This window comes from Hippocampus zosterae, chromosome 9 (genome assembly GCF_025434085.1).
Source record: "Hippocampus zosterae strain Florida chromosome 9, ASM2543408v3, whole genome shotgun sequence".
NCBI lineage: Eukaryota > Metazoa > Chordata > Actinopteri > Syngnathiformes > Syngnathidae > Hippocampus > Hippocampus zosterae.
Window position 1 is genome coordinate 11174218 of NC_067459.1, and position 20165 is coordinate 11194382.

At 40.9% G+C, this 20165-nt stretch overlaps 1 protein-coding gene across 2 annotated transcripts in view; it reads right to left on the reverse strand.

Annotated features, from left to right (window-relative positions):
* Positions 1 to 20165, reverse strand: part of LOC127607566 (zinc finger E-box-binding homeobox 2-like) — a 46577-nt gene that overhangs the window by 6544 nt on the left and 19868 nt on the right. The window contains exons 1-3 of one of the 2 annotated variants that reach the window (XM_052076009.1): positions 10789 to 10849; positions 4089 to 4406; positions 58 to 279 (exon numbers count right to left, since the gene is read on the reverse strand). In XM_052076009.1, the coding sequence (XP_051931969.1) occupies positions 58 to 279; positions 4089 to 4406; positions 10789 to 10825 (577 nt within the window). In that variant the 5' untranslated portion in view covers positions 10826 to 10849. Of the gene's footprint in view, positions 1 to 57; positions 280 to 4088; positions 4407 to 10788; positions 10850 to 20165 lie in introns of those variants that run through there. The other variant, XM_052076008.1, reaches the window with a different exon arrangement.

Genomic DNA, 20165 nt, shown 5'->3' on the forward strand with positions numbered 1-20165 from the left:
CACATTTGCTCATCAAACGGGAATATGTAGCGCTCGGTGCTTTTCGCGTGAGCCTACCTGCTCCCACAGGAGAGTGGTGCTGAACTCCCGGGGACCACATGGCAGGCGGCAGCTCCTCGTGTGTCCCGACGCCATCTCCCTGCAGACAGTGCACGGCGGCCATTCCGTTGCGGCTAAAGTGGTCCAAAATGCTGGCGGAGGTCGAGGCCTTCCTGAGCTTGGCCAGGAACTCATAGTGCGCGAGGTCCTCCAAGTCAATGTGCGAGTCAGAGCTACTACCTACATGGGTACGGCGAAAGACACACTTAATAAATGCACTTCTCAGAAATGTATTTTTCGTAATATTACATGATTCGTGATGTGACATTTTTCTTGAGATGTTTCTTTGATTACTTTATTTTTGTAAAACTAGAACTTCACTTTATTGTGACTTCATTCTTGTAAAGGTATCACCATTTTTGATACAGTGTATTACGGGTTGTAAGACTTCAGTCTTGTGGAGGGGGGGGGGGGTTCCAGTCCCCTCACTGTTTTTTTTTTGTCAGGGTCAGTTCTCAAAGGAAATAACAGAAAGCACTGTCATACAAATGGCAAAACTGAAAATCACTTATATTTGCATAATGTGGTCAGAGGCCTATTATTCTCATATTAATCATTCATGACCAAAAAAGAAGTTTATTTAGGTAGCCCCTAAATCTCTTTGCTTCTAATTACAATGCAGTATTTTGCATACAAATCCTTCTAAATCCTGGAACCAACGAGTGAAGTCAACATCAAAAGGGCCTCCTTATGAAGCCAAGCTGTGGATTATTATAAACCGGATTGCAAGATGACCTCGGCTTGATCTGACTGTCTTAAATACTTCTCAGGTCAGAAAAGCAGAAAATCAAAAACACGATTGTTGTGGCTCCATTTTGTATTGGGAGTCTTGCATTCATCTATTTGCATATCATGGGTGAGCTGGAGTCTATCAGGGCCTATTTCGACAAACAACCGTTCGCACTCACAATCACACCTAGGGACAATTTAGAGTGTTTCATTTAGCTACCGTTCATCATTTTGGAATGTGGAAGGATACTGGGGTCCTCGCACAGGGATAACTTACAAACTCCACACACGGGGGCCCGAGCTGGGATTTGAACACACAACCTCTTGATGGTGGGGCGGATGTGCTCACCACTCGGTCACCGTATCAGCTAACCTGCTTTGTTGATATGTTTTGTGTGAACACGCAGTGAGTTTTGGCACTGCACAAATGTATCTCAACTGTTGACTCTAATGACTGGCTGATGTGGGGGGAAAAAAAGTGTTGCACGGTGACCTGCAACCCACGAGCAGTAAGCCGTACACATCCACAGAGGTGCAACGGCGCCTCCTATCGCCGACCTTCAGCCAGTCAGTTACGCTCACAGCCCACTTTGAGGTGGATTGTTCAAATGTTTGCAGATGTTGGCAAATTTGGAGATGTTTTTTTATGTGGCCTGGGGACCGAGCTTGTGCGGTCAGGCTCTGTAAAAACTCCGCCGTGCCTTTTCGCGGCGGCACGGCCAAAATCACACGAGTGGCTAAGTGCCCGTTAAGTCGGCGAGCTGCGTGAGGCTTTCATCTTGCCGGAATTAAAAAGGGAAAGGCCTCGCGTCGCAGCAGCGCCGGCCGCAACGTCATCTCTTTGATGCGTGGAAACAGTGTGACACGCCGCCTTTTGTCATGCTCTGATGAGCCTTTGATGCAGCGCTGTACTGAATAATAATACAGAGGAGTACTGTACATTTCGTCGAAAAAGTATTTTGGTCACTATGCAATGGAACCATGAGAACAAAGTTGACATATGAGTGTCATTTAATGAGGGGGGGGGGGGGGGGTTGTAATTAGAGTCTAACTGATTTGGATTTGTTTTATGTTTTTGATTTTTTTAGGCAGATGCAAAATTTGGCAGAATGAAATTCGGAAAATCGATTCATTGGCCGATTAATAAAAAAACAAAATTCATCCATCCATCCATCCATTTTCTGGACCGCTTAATCCTCACTAGGGTCGCGGGGGGTGCTGGAGCCTATCCCAGCTGTCTTCGGGCAGTAGGCGGGGGACACCCTGAATTGGTTGCCAGCCAATCGCAGGGCACACAGAGACGAACAACCATTCGCACTCACACTCACACCTAGGGACAATTTAGAGCGTCCAATCAGCCTGCCATGCATGTTTTTGCAATGTGGGAGGAAACCGGAGCACCCGGAGAAAACCCACGCAGGCCCAAAAACAAAATTACAATCCTTTTTTTTGGTTCCTTAATGCTTACAACATCAAAAACATGAATTACAGGCAGAACATTTTAATGTTTAACTTGATTTTGTCCATTAGTATCTTTTGAACTTAACAACAGAGAGAAAAATCAGCAGAATTTATAGAATTTGGAGGGGGGGTTAAATGTCATTATGTAGTCATGTGTTAGCGTGTGTGTGTGTGTGTGTGTGTGTGTGTGTGTGTGTGTGTGTGTGTGTGTGTGTGTCTGTAAAAAACACGCACGCACGCACACACACACACACACACACACAATTGGCAGAAATCGTTTGCTCTTTGTTACACTTTTAAAATGACAGAGAAAAAAATCAGCAGAATTTATAGAATTTGGGGGGGGTTTAAATGTCATTATGTAGTCATGTGTTAGCGTGTGTGTGTGTGTGTGTGTGTGTGTCTGTAAAAAACACGCACACACACACACACACACACACAATTGGCAGAAATCGTTTGCTCTTTGTTACACTTTTAAAATGTCAACCCATTAAATCGTGCTGCACATGAAATCAGTCAAACGATGGTTGTAATATTACAAAATTAAGTTCTGACATTGAGATAAATTAGCTGTCATTCTACATAGAACAAAGTCATATTACAGAGAATAAAATAATTTTATGCATATTATATATATATATATATATATATATATATATATATATACATTTGATATTTATTTATATACTTTTTGCTCTTCTCTCTTTCAAAATGTTGCTACTGTAAATTGGGGATTTCTCCATTGTGAAACAATAAAGGTTTTCTGATATTATCTTATCTTATCTTATAAACATGTACCTGTGTTAACCCTTTCATGCATCCTGCAACCTGATAAGCTGTCAACTTTAGTAACTGCTGAAAGGATTAATATACTATTGAGAATAAAGTTGCAATATTAAGCGCTAAAAGTGTTAATATCATCAATGCAATGTTTCAGTATTATGAGGATAATAGTCTTATCCTATGGGAATAAAATAAAAATATAATGACACGTTTTCACTTTCAACTGTGTCGTTGTATTAAAAGTAGCACTTTTATGAATATTATCTTTTAACCAAGTATTTGTTGCCGTTACTTTTAATAAACTGCATCATGTATGGCAGCTTCTTGTTCTCTAATGTTTAAGTTTGGATTCAGATTCAAAATTAGGAACATATAACGTTCCAACCTTTATTTCTTTTGAAGAAATTTAATCTGAGAATATTAAGAGAATAAAATCATCTATATTTTTCTCTCTCATTTCTTCACTTTTCTTGGTAAAAAAACGTTATCCTCCGAATATAATATTCTCAATAATGTGAGGTTTCTTGCGGGGGGAAAAAAATCCTCAGAAAATTACCACTGTTATTTGATAACATAAGATGTTAGCTCTCATTTGAACATTCTTCCTGTCATTTTTATTGATTATTCTTCTGTATTATTCAGTAGTGAAAGCTAAGTGTACATGTTTGCTGTTGTTGGATCAACTTGCAACTTCCTGGTTCAAACAGTTATGGCCTGGAAATGCCAAGAGTCAAATGTGCCTTCAAACAACATCAGTCGTGAATCTGTTCCCGAGTCTGCAATATAGCAAACAATGCAGTTACAAAGTTTCATAGTGGATTCAAAGTGGTGCTTTTGTGTGATCCGTAACGTTATTGTTTGATTGAGAATTAAGAATTTCAAAAGCACATGTATTTTACCACCTCTGCATTTGGTTTGTGAATGTCTGCGACGCTATTTACATAAAAACAGTCCAAGTCCACCCACTTGTCTGGATGGTGGCCCAGATAAAATCTTGTGATTTATTGTCAACTTACAACGCATCCTCAGTGATCCCAGCTCCCCCTCCCTATCGGTGGCAGAGGCGCCGCTGCCGGCGCCGGCGCCGCCACCGCCGCCGTCGTCTGTGGCCTCGGATTCCGGCTCCACCTGGGCCCAGAATTTCCTGCCGCTGTCGCCGCCGCTCCCTGGACTGAGGCTATGGGGCTGCGCGGAGAGGGCGGGGCTGCCGGGCTCTTCCGTGCCCTCGCTGGGAGTCCGGCTCGTCTTGTCCAGGTTCTCCTGGGCTTCCAGGCTCCAGAGGCCCACCTCATCCTCTCCCTCGGACCCCAATGAACCCACTTGCTCTGCGTCCACTGTGAGTAAGAATCAAAGACATGAGAAGAGTCATTGCAGATAGTCATCATGTACACAAAGGTCATCAATACTCACTGGTAAAAAGTGATATGTCAATGGGATAATCTGAATTTGGATGATTGCAACACCTTAAATTTCCCCAGTGTGGGACGAATAAAGGATATCTTATCTTAATTTTTTAAATTTCATAATCCAGCCATTATTCACAAAAAAATCAAAATAATCAAAGATTTATTCATTTGTGGCGATCCTTTTTTTCTCTCAAGGTAACCCAAAAACCAAATACAGCAACAAAACCGATGTGTGGGTTGGCATTTAGCACCTTGAGCTATCGATCTCAACATCATGATGCGGCAAACAACTCGAGAGAGAACTGAAACCAAACAGGGGAAACGCACACGCACACACGCACACACGCACACACACACATACACACACACACGTCAAGTAGACATTTTTCAATACTTAAAAAAAACCTTATACTTTGTTTTCAGTATGTTTGTGTGTTTGTGCTGTTGGCTTGTGCTCTTTCTTGTGTTTTAAAATGTGCGCCATGAAGCGAAAACACATGCATACAATTTTTTTTTGGGGTGGGGGGGGGTGAAGGAAGAGCCCGAATTAAAAAAATGTGCCAAGTAACACATCTTTTCAAAGGCCATCCATGGAAAAACAACACTCCAAAAACTTTATTTACAACGAGTTCAGATCATTGTAGCATCATTGAGAGATTTTGTCACTTTACACAATAATGACTTGTAGCGTTCACTTGAATGCATTTTTCACCACATAAAATTCACTTCATGGAAATTAAGTAATGTCATGTGAATATTCCTCAAGTGACTTAATTTCACTGACATTCAAAATAATATTCACATTTTTTGCAATATTGAGCCCAGCTGTCTACATTAAAACACAATCAGCGTGACCGAAAAATGCACCTAAATTGATGAACGAAGCAAATCATGCACAAGCAGTGGTATGAAATGTCATCCTAAGAAAGCAAGATCAATAAGCTCTGTCAAGAAAAAAAACGATCATTTAAACTTGAATCGCATCCTCGTATGCCCGGAGTGGTACAGACAGGAAGAAATGCAGTACATTTTCCCATGGTGAGGAGTATAAATGACAATCACAAACACATGCACTGGATTTCAACAGTTGGCTTTCGTTTCGGTGGCCTCCATGTCGCTGACTTGATTGGCAATATCCAATCACGAGCGAGTAATCGCAGCTTATCCCAACTGAAATACATCCCAAGACAACGCTAAGCTACCGTCAGAAGGGGAAAGGGGGTGTCAACTTTAGTTTCAGCATTTCTTGTGTTACTTTTAAATGAGCATTCCTCCTTGAGTTAGATGTTGTTTTCCAAATCTGCCTAGCAACAAGTGACAAGAAAAGGGAGTCATTCTATTTTTCTGCATCTGCGAGCTCGCTTAGCTAGGTTTGTGTCGTTTCTTCGTTGAAGCTATTTCATAGTCACTCAGCAGAGGAAAAATCCTATCATGCACCGAGAAGTCTCCAGAACAGAATTTAGGCTGAACTGAACCAGGAACTGGAGGACAGGAAGGGGTAGTGAGGAAAGAGATAAAAGTGGCACACCTGACACAAAACAGGTTGATTGAAGTATGAGCAACCTGTTCTAATAAAGTCAAACAAAACAGAAAATGATGATGACTGATACTATACTCCAAGGTAATACAGTACTCATACTTATTTATGGTGGATGTCCCGCAAGTCCTTGGATCTTGGGTAAAGGATGTGTTTGGAGGAAATTCCTGCCATTTCCCTGTGGACCTGCTTGTAGCGGCCAATTTGGAAGTGTTTCCACGCTAAAGCTACAGTGCTGATGATTCTTCCTATTTTTTGACACGTGACACACTATGGCAACACCTAGTTTGGACACACACTCATTAACTTTTTCCCCTCATTAGCGACCATCTTAGACAGTCCACTCTGGAAATATTGTGTCAAAAATAAGCACTTTATCAAAAAATGATGCTTTTTACAGATGTAATTTAGTGTTTTCAGAACTTGGTTCAAGGTAAACTGGCATTCATTTCTGCTATTCAATCAACCATATTTACAACTTATCCGTCATATCTTCAAATGCAGTTTATATTTAATACAGAGTTATCATTTAGCAGCAACGCGACTGCCTATAGATAGTTATGCAAGCTTGTTTCAAGTCAAACTGACATTCATTGACCCTTTTTAACCACGTATACATAATATGCTGCATACCAGAGTTATGGTAAGTCAAGCATCTATTTCATATTTGTTGGATTTATTATTGTTTAGTAATCATACATTCACGTGACAGATCTCGTATATTTAATAGAGGAAATTGAACCAAACTGATCCTCACTTACCCATTCAACCTCTGGAAAACTACTCCGATAGGGCCTGCGCACCTACCTCGACATGTCACGTCTTTCAGTGACACGTAAAGTGGAACCCAACACCTCCGTTCGGCCCAGCCCTCCTACTAATGTGAATTTGAAAAAACTTTCTCTAACGAGGCAGGAAATTAGTCTGAACACATGCTAAGAATAATGGTGCCGAGGTGCAACTCTGTGCCTCTGTATGACTTTGCCTGGGACGATAGTGCAAGCCACTAGGACCTCAGAAGAGAACAAGTCTGTTCCGGATTAGTGTAAAATTGGCTCTAATTCCCCCCGCTATGACAGTGAATGACACCGGCCCATTTGAAGCAGCACCGCGCCGGCATGGCTTTCATTATCTGCCTTGTTGATTTATTTATTTGGATGGCGCGAGCATCCTTCAAATAGCTGCTTCTTTGTTTCTACTTTGAACAGCGCAGGAGGTTTCAGTTTGTGTGCGAAGGTACAAAGGAGTTCGTGGTGATCAATTCATGCAATGTGAGAGTGGCTGTGCAAAGATGGTAAACACAAAACAACACGCAGTGGAGAAGACGAGAGCTATTTAACATGCAACTAAGGGGGAAGACCGTGACTCAGAGCGAGAACGCGCTTGAAGAACGCTGGTGTTTCATGCTCGATGAGCTTGATCACATGATGTCAAAGTACCTCAAAGAGACTACTTTTTCAACTTAACAGACTTTTCCTCTAAGGGAACAGCAAAAGCAGGATTGCATGTGATCCGTCTGTTTTTTTTTTGGGGGGGGGGGGGTTCACAGTAAAATAAAGTGTAAAAATCAGTGGAGGAATGGCTTTTTTTTCTTTTAAATTCAAAACCGGAGTGAAGCGATTTAATTCGAGGTCAAGGGAAATTATTTTGGTTTGCACCGACTCTGAACAGAGTCAAACAAATCGGTTCGCCGCGCAGAAAGTGTTTACGAGCCGGAAGGCATCGACTCGCCGGCAACACGCAGCACGCTGCCGTTTATTTGACAATCTGCACATGTGATCTTGCATTGCAATCATGTGGTTTGCAATAATAAAACAGAAATTACCTTGTTTGTTCTTTTTGGGTGTTGAGAGGCAACAAATAGGGCCCCATTTGCTGCCGACACCTTGAAACATGTTATATACTGCTTACTGTAAGGAGCCGGCCTCTCAATATATACTTAAAAACCTGCTTTAAGGCTTAGCTTATTCTCTAAACTAACCTGAATCTTTTCAGGAAGTTGGTCATATTGGTAAATGTTCTCCTTTAAAATTTAAAAGAAGAATTTAGCATTAATAAAGCAAATTCGTTGAACGGATGTACTCCACGTTTGCAAATTAATATCTGATTTTTTTTCGGGGCCCTCTTCCCAATTTTTAAAATTGAGATCTGTATTGTTACTTGCTCCGACTCGATCAGATTTGTTCTCCATAAATGTTTTGGTCTTATAGGTTAGGTTTATGCTGAAATAATGGCAGATGAATCACAAATTCATGACAGTTTATTTATCTGCTTCAGTTAATTGTGACCTTACTAGAGACTTTGACTTCATAGTCTTTTAAGAATTCACTACGATCATATCTCAAAATTCTGCCCAACAAGTGCATGTGAATATAAGTCAGTAAGTCGTGTCAAATTACGACGATGATGAAAACCAACCTGTGGCTTTATCTCTTCAACTCAAGTTTCATAAAACAATGATGTGGACTACTCTTCTTAAGCAATATAGACACGATATAAATCAACAAATGAAACATACATGTGTGTATAAAAGAAACAAATCTATCCTAATGACTGACTGAAAGGAAGCGGGTTGTTTTTTGTTTTTTTTGGTTTGTTTTTCTTTTCCCCCAAATTGCAGCCCTTGTGATTCAAAAATTACATTCGACTACATTACCATGTCCATTTTAATTGGATTAATCGTTCAGCCCTAAAGCATTCCCCAAGTCATTTTTTTAGACTGACTTTTTAAGTTAAAAGCAGATATGAAGTCTTTGAACATACCCCAAGCCATTTCTTCTGGATCATTATTTTTACAAAGCAGTGCCGTTCAACATAAAGCATGCATCTTCATGTAGGGTGAGCTTCAAATCACGAAGAGCCTTTTCAGCATACTTGGAGTAAAATTCTTTCAAATGACCTGAAATACATCTTGGTTCTACAAAAAGCATGTACAGTGTATCTCCCCAGGTTTTTTAAGTTTCTGTAAGAATTAGCCAATTAGTGTAATCCGAAGTGAATACATGTATCAGTATTTTACCAAGACTTGTTGACGTTTCAACAAAGTGGCTCAAATATAAAGCATATATCTCCAAAGGTGGATTTTATTTTTTTTCTAAAAGCCCGCGGCATTTAGCATAACTCAAGCTAATCCTTTAAATTGACCATAATTCTTCCGGTTTCCGTCAAATAAAAAGCAAATATTGAGTTGTTGTTGTTGTTTTTTGGACCTTTTACCGTGAAGCAGAAGCTTATTCTTGAAACTGACCTGCATTTTTACAAAACTTCATGTCAAACAAAAACATGTATCTCCAAAAATACTCAGTTGTCTTCTTCAAAAAGAATGCCCAAGAGCCATTTAGTGTATTCCATGCTAATTATAACTCATGGTGTCAAACTCAAGGCCCGGGGGCCAGATCCGGCCCGCCAGCTCATTTTGTGTGGCCTGCAAAAGCAAATCATTTGTGTCAACTTGCCAAAATCCGTACCGAAATTGTCATGTGCAACAAATAATGTGGAGATTTTGCAATAATTTAGTTACCCTGTTTACACTCACTTGAACAATAAATGAACAAACTATTATAATAGACGCGACTGATTTAAAAAATAGTACTGTATTAATTAGTTGTGTACAAGTAGGAATTTTGTCGTTTCACTGTAGCCCTTCGAGGGAAGACGTAGCTCCAAATTGGCCCACGACGAAAATGAGTTTGACACCCCTGTTTTAACTCTTCTGCATTTTAACATAACATCGTTATGTTAAAAGTTCAACGAAAATCATGTATGTCCAAATCTTGAGTTTTTGTCCTTAAATTAAAAAGTAATAATGGTAATTTAAAAAAACCCTGCATGTATCCCTAATAAGATTTTTTTTATTTAATAATACATTTTTCCATATTGTCGTTGGGTAGTAAAAACTGTCAATGTATTTTCACATTTAAATAATATTTAATAATATAATATTAGTCATTTCGTTTGCAAAGCTCAAGTCAGTTCTTGGAAGTGATTTTTCATGTTTTAAGAAAAACTGTTATTTTTCTTCTTCAAAAAAGCATATCCAAATTTGGTCTAAATTTGACTTTTTCTCCCTCTGAAGAAAAAATGGCAAGCTAGACCAAGACCAAAATATTGAAGCAACATTTTACATCCAAGTTAATTCTTACACTGACATACATTTTAACAAAACTTCAAGTCAGAACATATGTCTCAAAGTTGATTATTTTTATCAAAAAATACATTTTTTTTTTTTTTGCTGATTTAAAAAAACTCTTTTAAACTCAGCTTTTTAAACTTTCGTAAGAAATATTTTTAAAAAATGTGAGGGGCATATTTATTTCATTACTATCGTTTCAAATTCTGCCATTTTAACCACTTAAAAAATGAATAATAAATAAATAAATAAATAAACTCCTTGAGCAATAACCAAGACTCCTCACAGCATGATGCGTGGAAGTTGGAGCGTAGCTTTTCCCGACAACATGCTATAGTTCAAAGTAATGCCTGCTTGCAGTTAATGTAGCTTCAGTGCAACGTAAACCGTGATGGCCTCGTAGCTGTCAGAAGAAAGTCAACTCTTGCTGTTTTTGGACTCAATAATTCACATGAGGTTCATGGACGCCCACACGCTCAACAAAACCAAAGTGTAGCAAGACGAGCGCGTCCTCGCCTCGCACGGCTTCTCGGGAGAACACCTCACGCACCTTAAAATGACTGTAATCGTGTGGACATGTAGAAAAATGAATGATTTGAATCGTTTTACTTATATTTCGGAACACAACATTGAGAAATACTCACTGTGGCCGCCCGTTGAGTCATACATGCCGACTGACATTGGTGCAATGACTCAGGCGAGGACCACAACCAAGAACAAACACCTCCCACCTGATCTCCATCTTAGCAGTGACGCTTGCCTTGAATTTTTTAACAAATCGCACTACGAGTGACAAACGGCACGATAAATAGCCCTCTGGATTCATTCACACGGCTTTGTCGTCGCACTATAAAAAAACACAGACAAACTATGATCATAAAGGGTATCATTTGTGTGGCGATCTAGTCTTTGCTCCTCTTTGGCGGTTACCCCACGCTGGATGGCCACACTTTATTTGAATGCAACGCGGCCATGTTTTATACATTATCGTATGCTGACAGCAGATCGAAGAGGAACCCCAAATGACACGTTAACCTGTGGGAATGTGATGTTTTCAAGCTCTCTGTCCTTTTTCTTTTTTAAAGCATTTCTGTGGGCGAGAGAAGAGGAAGCACAGACATTCTTGTCTAATGATATGTCATAATAGCCACAAACACGTTGACACGAGGGTCCAAGTCAGGCCAACCAGGGCCTACTGGCAAAGGTAGCAATGGCCCCGCAATATAAAACAGACGCGCTGTGGGAGATGCTTGCTAATGAGCGTCTTTGGAGTTGCTACATTGTCTTTTACACCGCCTACATTGATACCAAGGAGTGAGAAAATGGAGATTAGCGTGGAAAGTGTGCGAGATAAAGAGATAAGGGAGTGACACATCAGTCGAGTATTAGAGGGGGGGGAGAAAAAGAAAAAAAAACAGAAGTGAGGAGTAGCAAGTGAGCCAAAAACAGAGTCTGACACATTCCCGCAAGGCTAGAAAACTTTCAAAAACCATGCAGAAGCCACACGGCGTTTCAGTTGTCCCGCTCATTAGGCGATACTGAACCACCATCGCCACCACTGTGTTGATCTCTGCTGTTGCCGTGGCTCGTGGGACAAGTGCACTTTCAAGGCTGTGCGTACACATCCACAATAAAATAACACAATGTGGATTTTCTCTTCATACTTGGCATACAAACGTGGAGCAAAAGTGAACCGCATATGTTCAGCGGAAGTGTTGAAGTAGACACAATGCCTCGATGTGAACAGATCTTTCAATTGCTTATGATGTATGTCGCAATATTAGCAGAGCAATTTGTTAATGATTTCCATCTTTAAATATTTTGTAAAGAGCTCGTACTTCCATACTTCTCATCCAAATGATGAATGCCATGCATAGGCCAAGAACAAAGGATGCAGACGTGGATCCAAACCACAGGAATTTTTACCTCTTCAAAGCATGAAGCTACCACTCTAGATGGTATTATTTTGATCGCCTTTGGTTTCTTGATTTGTCCGATGATATAAAATGCTGCACAAGCCCATTTACGCAAAACCTTGTGGAGGATAATGGGGAACCAGTTACGTGTGTGGATTGTGAAATATATTTGGAGTCATGAGTCTGTCCCACAGTGCAAATAAATAGTGAAGTTCTGTTTATTCCCAATGTGTTGCATCAGATAGTAACTGGCTAACTAATAGATTAGCTCTAGGATTTATTTATTTATTTATTTATTTGGGAGGGATTAATTTTCTCATTATGCCACTTGAGTCACAATGGAACCATTGCCCCTGCCCCAGAGTACTTACACATATATTTTACACACACCAATAATCAAGCAAAATTTGAGTGACCCAATTGTTTGTACACAACGCTGATCCTCAATAATATAACCATTCACTAGCCAGTAAAGGAGCGTGCGCTGTGCCAGATACAAATAGAGAATCAGCTGTTTGAGTTAGAGTTAAGTGTTTGTATAACATGTCTTTCAGCACAATGCAGATGACAAAGAGTTCAGTTTGCAACCAAAAGGTAGTTACCAGAAAACTTGGCTTTTCTTCATCTACTTTGTATTTCCTCTTTGTATTATCCGACAAGTCTGAATGTTTTTTTTTCTCACCAGACTGCCTCTCGCAGGTCAGTCTTGGTACGACGATAGATTTGTGACTGACAGTAGGGGGAATTTGTTTTATGTGATGGTGTGCAGTGTTGGTCATCGCGCGTATACCACAAACACGCTATAAGATCAATTAACGCAATGATGTATTTTTGCTCATCATGTAAAAAATTTCTATGCGAGCACCGATTTGCTTCAATAAAGGTCGGCAAGTGACGTGTTCGTGAATGGTTATTTTCGGGACCGAATTCCTACAGCGCACGAATGCCCCTAGCTCAGATGTATGTCATAACAAAAAAAAAAAAAAAAAACTATTTTGACGTTCCGTCCTCCAACCGCGAACCGGGTACCCTTCCGCCATCGTCCCTCCGTCTTTAGTCATATAATAATCACCCTCCGTCCCTGTGCATCCTCGTCCTTTTAACGTGCTTCCGTCCTGGTCCACCCCAAGCACCTCTGAAGAGAAAAAAAAATGTCTGTGCATGACGCCATGGGAGAGAGGCTAACGGCAGAGGCAGAACCGATTCCATTCTTATGAAATGAATGGGGTAGGGAATTATTACCTTACAAACGCTAGCGCTGACTTTGCGCCATCTATTCACATAGCAAGTATTATCCTAGACAACATTACATGTACAAAGACGTCTTTTGGAGTATATCAACGCTGTAGCCGTATGTGGGAAAGTGAAGCAAATCGTAAAGGTGCTTCCTCCTTGGAGATGTATCATCAGCAAAAACTCATTGGATTAAGATGGAATTATTGCTTTTGCTTTTGATTTGATGTTATCCTGGCTCACTTTTATGGTATTATTTGCCGAATTTATGGCTAATCTTAAACCCACATACAACATGGCAGAAGGGCTGACATATTGCTTCGACCCGGTTCAACAATTGTCTGCTACAGAGTTGACAAGAAAAACAATATTTCTATTCATTTTAGATTTCCAAAGACTCACTGAAAATATTCGCATGATCGTCCAAGTATTAGGGATTTCCCGTTGTTTGCCTCTTCATTGAGGCGCTCACTACAAATCTTAAGTCACTTCATGAGAGAAATGTGTCGTCCACAAAATACAAAACACACGTGCCTTGCCACACTTTGAAAAATGTGCAGGACGCAAACATTGACATAGTCATCACGTATACGTCTGCATGCCGAAACCTTATTTTCAGTTACGCCGTGATTGGCTGTTGCAGATCAGACTGGCCATCAATCAAACAAAAACAACCTCACTGTCTTTACATTTTTAACGTCTCTCTGACGAGTAACTCAACATTAATACTTCACCATACAAAAATAGTCACTATAAAATAAAATAAAACATGACTTTTATAAATCCGAGCCATCATCATTTTGGGTGGGTACCGAGAAATACAACACGGCTTTCTTAATCGGTTGAATAGATCGTTCGTGAAATGGGTGTCCGCAGGTACTTTGCTATGTTCTCTGACTTTACACTAGGTGGCAGTGTTGCTATTAAAATATTGTTTAGATGGAAAAGGAAGGAGAGAAAGGACATATTCTTAATGGTGACTAAGTGAGTCATATGAATGAGTGTGTTGCTGATAATATGATGTTAAGAAAATACAGTGTTTGACGACACTTTGACCTTCTTATTTGGCCTCCCGACACCAAATGCTTAACCCGGTTAAGGACGATTAAAGGGACAGATAAAAGCCCACTTCCGTCCTTGCTTAGTCCGTCATCTTTAAAAAACTTCTCACCCTCCGTCCCAAAAATGGGCGTCCGTCCGGGACGGACCATTCCGTCCCTGGGACGCAATGCCAATCTCTGCCAGTGACAGACGGTGATTCGAGTTTATCGTTCACATTCAACCCTGGCTAATCTACTCCTGTTCATATTAACACATCACACGTATGTACATGACACTTTTGTCCACAACACCTCGATTAAAGTTCGGCGTAGCCATCAAGATTACAGGCACGTGACGATTGGCTGTTCATCAATGTCAATGTGGGGGACAAAAAAAGAAACACAATCAGTTTTTGTCTTTGCAGCACAAGTTTCAAGGTGTGAGTGAAGAGGTGCGCACACGACCTTTGTGGTCGCTGCTCTTCTTCCTTTCGAGGCTTCCTGTGTGCTGCCGCCTGCATGAGTTTCGCAACCCATGTCCTACCTGTCCTGCCGACCACTGCTTTGACACTTGAAATAACAGCCCACCTTGTTGACTTCCACCTGAACCCCCCTTAACATAAGCAAGGCTATCATGCTTAGAACCAAGTTTGTTTCAAATTCTTCCGTTGACTTTATTTTCCACCGATTCCAATGCAACTACCTAGCACTTAAATTACAACCAGGTTCTCCCTTATTTAAGAAATATTATATCGCTATCAGTTTTGTGAATATTCTCAATCATCCAAGTCACTGTATTCTTAAGACGAGTTTAAGGGGATGGTCTCAGACACAAGTATAAACGAATAAACACAACTCAGCCAATTTTGGCTGGCAAATGAATAGAATATTAATGAGGATGATTCCATCCAAATGACTGTCACTGGCTGGCAGATGTCCCACCCCACTGTATTATGAATAGCCTGTAAAGTGATGTATTTATTTATTTATTGTTTAAATACATCATACATTTTTGATGATGATGGCTAAAAATGAGAAAGACTGACAGCTAATGAATGTAGCATTGAACACAACTGTGGCAATACAGCGTTAAACTGTTCAACATTTTAGTGTTCCAAGTTTTGGGGGAAGATGCGGGGGTAAAATGGGACCACATGATGCTCTTTTGAGTCTGCCATGAGTCACCCTTCCACCACAATATAAGAACTTTATCGTGTTCCTTCTCATCAGTGGTTACCTGGTGCAAATGTGACACGCATTTGGCTAGCTAGCTATGCCTACACCCTAAAAATGCATCTTCCCTTTGCATATGTCTGCTGATAGGGTCCCTTGAGAGTGCCTCGTAATCTGCAGTGAGTGCGTGCGTGCGTGACGCGCATTGGAGAGAATGTGATAGCGCTTTAGAGCGCCTCTTTGTCGCATTGTGGACAAGTGTCACAACAACCTCGTGGGATATATTCCAGCCGCTAGACGCTTTAAGCGAATGAATGCTCATCGCGAAAACTTAAAAATGGAAGTACTGTACGAGTATGTGTACCTGTAAGTTAGGTTTGGATGATTAATCGAAATGTAATCACAATTTCGATTTTGGCTTGTCTCGATCCTATCAACAATGTAAGAGAAGAAAAACGATTAGTGTGCAAAATGGCGGCACGGTGCGTTTACAAGTGAAAGGACCCCTGTTTTACGATTCTGCCCGTCCCTCAGAATCCTTTAAGCTGTTTAATAAAACCCCGGGTGGGATTGACTGTAAAACACACACAACAAAAAGAATTCTACACAGTTTTAAAGTTTTTAAAATACAAAATATGCTTAGTTTTTAAGACATCGCTAGCTGCTAACTCTAAAGTCAATGTAATACACCGTTGAAATGCAAACGGGAATTAGCATATTCTTTGGGAGTAACGCTCCTTCAAATAACGAATATTGACACACAAACGCCATGGAAACACATTCACACAGGAAAGATAACACGACTCAAAGGCACAAGTTGTATTAACAGGACCAATCCCGATACCCACACTTGCAAATCGATTGCTCGTTCCCGTCAAGGCTGTGTATAGTGGATGGGGTGTCCCAAATCTCTAAAGTACTCTGAAACCAAATTTTGGAGAATGTTTCAGCTGACACCAGCGATACAGAAGTGATGGAAGGCTTTTGTCTGCAAAATTGGGAGCTCAGCCACACTTCAAATTTGCTATTTAATTTTGACAAAGCCACATTTTGGGAGGAGTTTCAATACCAACCATACCAGGTTAGACTTGAGCTACATCCATGCCATCCCATGTCTGGAGGCTATTAATAATTGATAAACACCGCAGAAAATTTGGATAAATGCGCATGAGGATATGATGATCGATTGGACTAGTTGAGTTTTGGTCGTTGAATAAATACTGAGTTTTTGCGAGTGTATGTGTAAGAACGATGCGTTGGAGGACCACAATTTTGGAATAGACCGCACTCCAGTGCAGGGCTTCCCAAAGTGGTACCAAACGAAGAGCCCACGGACCTGTTCCAAAAATAGCTCACCAGAAATGGACATTGTGATTTCCTAGTCATGCTGTAGAAGTGATCATTTGAAAATGTATACTCTTGTAGAACCTGATAGAAATAAAGTCTTGCATTTTCATATTAATGTCTTTTTGTCCTTGTTAAGAAATCATTGATAATTATTGAGAGAAATCATTGTGTTCATTGTTTTCGCAAAGATGAATTACTGGAAAAGAATTATCCATCCATTCATCCATTTTCTATTCTGTCTATGCTCACATGTGTCGCGGGCGTGCTGGAGCCTATCCCAGCTGTCTTTGGGTAGTAGGCAGGGTACACCCTGGACCAGTTTCCAGCCAACCGCAGGCCACTCAATGATAGACAACCAATCACAATCGCACTTAGGGACAATTTACAGTATTCCATTAACCTGCAATGCAGGTTCTTAGAATGTGTGTGGGGTGGGGGTGGGGGTACCCAGAGAAAACCCATGCATGTACGGGGAGAACATACAAAATGCACACAGGAAGGCCGGAGCCGGAATCAAACCTGGACCTGTGCACTGTGAGGCCATCCTGCTAACCAGTTGACCACTGGGCCACCTAATCATTTATCATTCAAGGTCATTTGAAAAAAATCCAGAAGCATGTATCAAAGTAGTATCCTTGGCTTCGCATTTATCAGGATCCAAGAGGTAGCCCTCATTTTCAAAAAGGTCAGTGACCGATGCTCTCGTCTGCGTGGCATAGGCAGGCATAGAGGGAACCTCGCCACCACTGTTACATACCCCTCTTAAAGCAAAAGGGGAAATTTTGCCTCCTCAGACTTACTCTACTTCTCTGAAACAGAATACAAACAATACAAAAAGCATTATGCCCAGCCACAACTGAAACATGGACCGCCCGCAGCTTTGCGTACAGCATGAATCGACAGACCATGATCACTGCTGTTTGCACGCTGCTCGAAAAACTGATTTAATCAAAAAGGAGTGTTACATTTTGTCAGCCAGAATGACAAACAATGCAAGGTTGGATTATTTGGACTAAAATTAAAGCGTTGAATTCTGTCAACTGGACTACAGACATGAGACATTATGGAGGGCAATGACAGAAGAAATGACCGCGCCATGTTGTGCGCCATATGATCAGAACCTGACCACGACTGTCTATGTGCCACTGAGGTTGGTGGTAAAGATTTTCTTGGTCGGACTAAAACGAATGCGTCGATTTTTTTCGGCTAAACTACAAACAACATTATGCAGAACCCCAACTAATGGACTGCGCCATGACATTGTGTACCTTTGGAATAGAAAGAACATGGTCACTGCTGTCCGAGTGCAACTGAGGATACTGGGAAAGCATAACTTGGTCAGACTAATGTGTTGAATTATGAGACCCGCAATACAAACATTAGAAACAACATTTTGGAGAACCACAATGAACAAGCCAGAGTTGTGTGTTGTATGAATTCAACCTGCCCGCATGAAACTGCAGTCGGGTGGGAAAGATTGATTTGGTTAGTCTAAACTAATTTTGTCAACTGGACTATAAAACTATGAACAACATTGTGGAGTACCACAGCGTTGTGTGCCGTATGGATAGAACTATTCCACAACGGAGGTCATTGGGAAAGGTTTGCTTGGTCATACTTCACTCAAGTATTGAAATTTGAAAAGTGGGCCACAAAGAAGAAAAAAAGATATCATACAATACAACGGTTGATGAATGGATCACTCCACAATGTTGTGTGCAATGTGAATTGAATCTGGCCACTGCTGTCAAATCCAACAGAGGTCGGCGTTACAGCTTTGCTTGGTCAGAATAAACCAATGTGTTGAATCCTGTGAACCGAAATATAAGCAATACAAAAAAAAATGGACCACAACTGACGAACGAACCGCCCCCACAGATTTGTGTGCCGTATGAATAGAACCTGACCACCGATGTCCAAAAGCAGCCGAGGCCGGCATAAAAAGTTGGCTTGGTCAAACAAATGCATTCTGTGAACTGGAATACAAACAATATCAACATGATAGAAGTCCACGGCCCTCAGCGTTGTGTGCCATATGAATAGAACCTGGCCACCGCTGTCTGCGCGCCGATCTAAAAGCAGGACCGACGTCGGCGGCGAAAAGGTCGGCTTAGCCAAAGGCGTGTAGCGTTTGGACTTGGCCCGCCGCCCTCCACTGTGGCCCGCGCTGGTTTTCCATGTAGCAAGCAGGAACCAGCGCAGGAATGCTCGAGCAAGTCACAGAGGGACCCATGCGCTCACCACACTGTGAATCAAAAGCAAAGCTCCACTTCATTAGGCTCCTGTCATTGCAAAGGCTCTCACACAGCACACTATAAATACCCCGCATCCAAATTTGTTTTCCCTCTCTGGTTTTTTTTCCAACCCCCCCCCCTTTACACATGAAAATGCTCAGGGATTGCTTTCTGATGTGGCTCTTTATTTTGTTCGCCGGCGAAGAAAAAAAACACACACACAATAGTGGTTCCCTTTGAATATTAAAACGTTCTCTGACAGGCGTAAAAGGTTCTGAAGTTGTTTTAATAGGGGGTGCACGCTAAAAAAAAAAAAAAAAACCTCTTTGAGCTGAAATGAACAGGGAGGCATTGTGGGATTTGGTTAACTCAAGAGTTAAGAATGCATCCCACTGGCTTTTGTCTCTTTTAAACATTTGTAAATAAATTGTCCTCAACGAGATCTGCGGAGCAAAGCGGCAATTTTCAAAGGGGCAATTTACAGCTCATTAACTGTAACATCGGTGGGTATTTACAACCATGCAGGGACACAAACAACAAGAGATAATCATTGAAACGAACACGGGGACATTGAGTACAGTACTCATGTGACGTTTTTGGAACAATATAGGTCGGAGGGAAATAGCAAATTTTCTGGCAGACTTCAAATACAGATATTGTGCCATCCTCTGGCTCGTGGTGGACACTGCATCCAGCCAGCTTCAATTTTCCGTGTGACCCCAGTGGCCTCACTTCAAAAGGTCAAACCGCCCCAATGACAGTATTGCGGTATCACAATAACACAAGTTGGTACAAGGGAATAAATGATTTCACTGATACAGGTGGTTGTAGAGCACCTTTTGTGTCAACAGTGACAAAATGCTGTTTCCATTTCTTAAAGGTGCCATTATTCCTGGAAAAAAAAAAAGAATTCATAACTATATTAACGTGTGACTTTTTCCTCAGGAAAATTTTACTTTAGTTCCCCTAATTATTTGTTTTGACATTATGGCTTTAATTTCAGAAAAGTCCACTTTTTAGTGACATTTAAAAAAATAAAATATAGACTTCAATTAAATATAATTAAAAAATCAAAAGG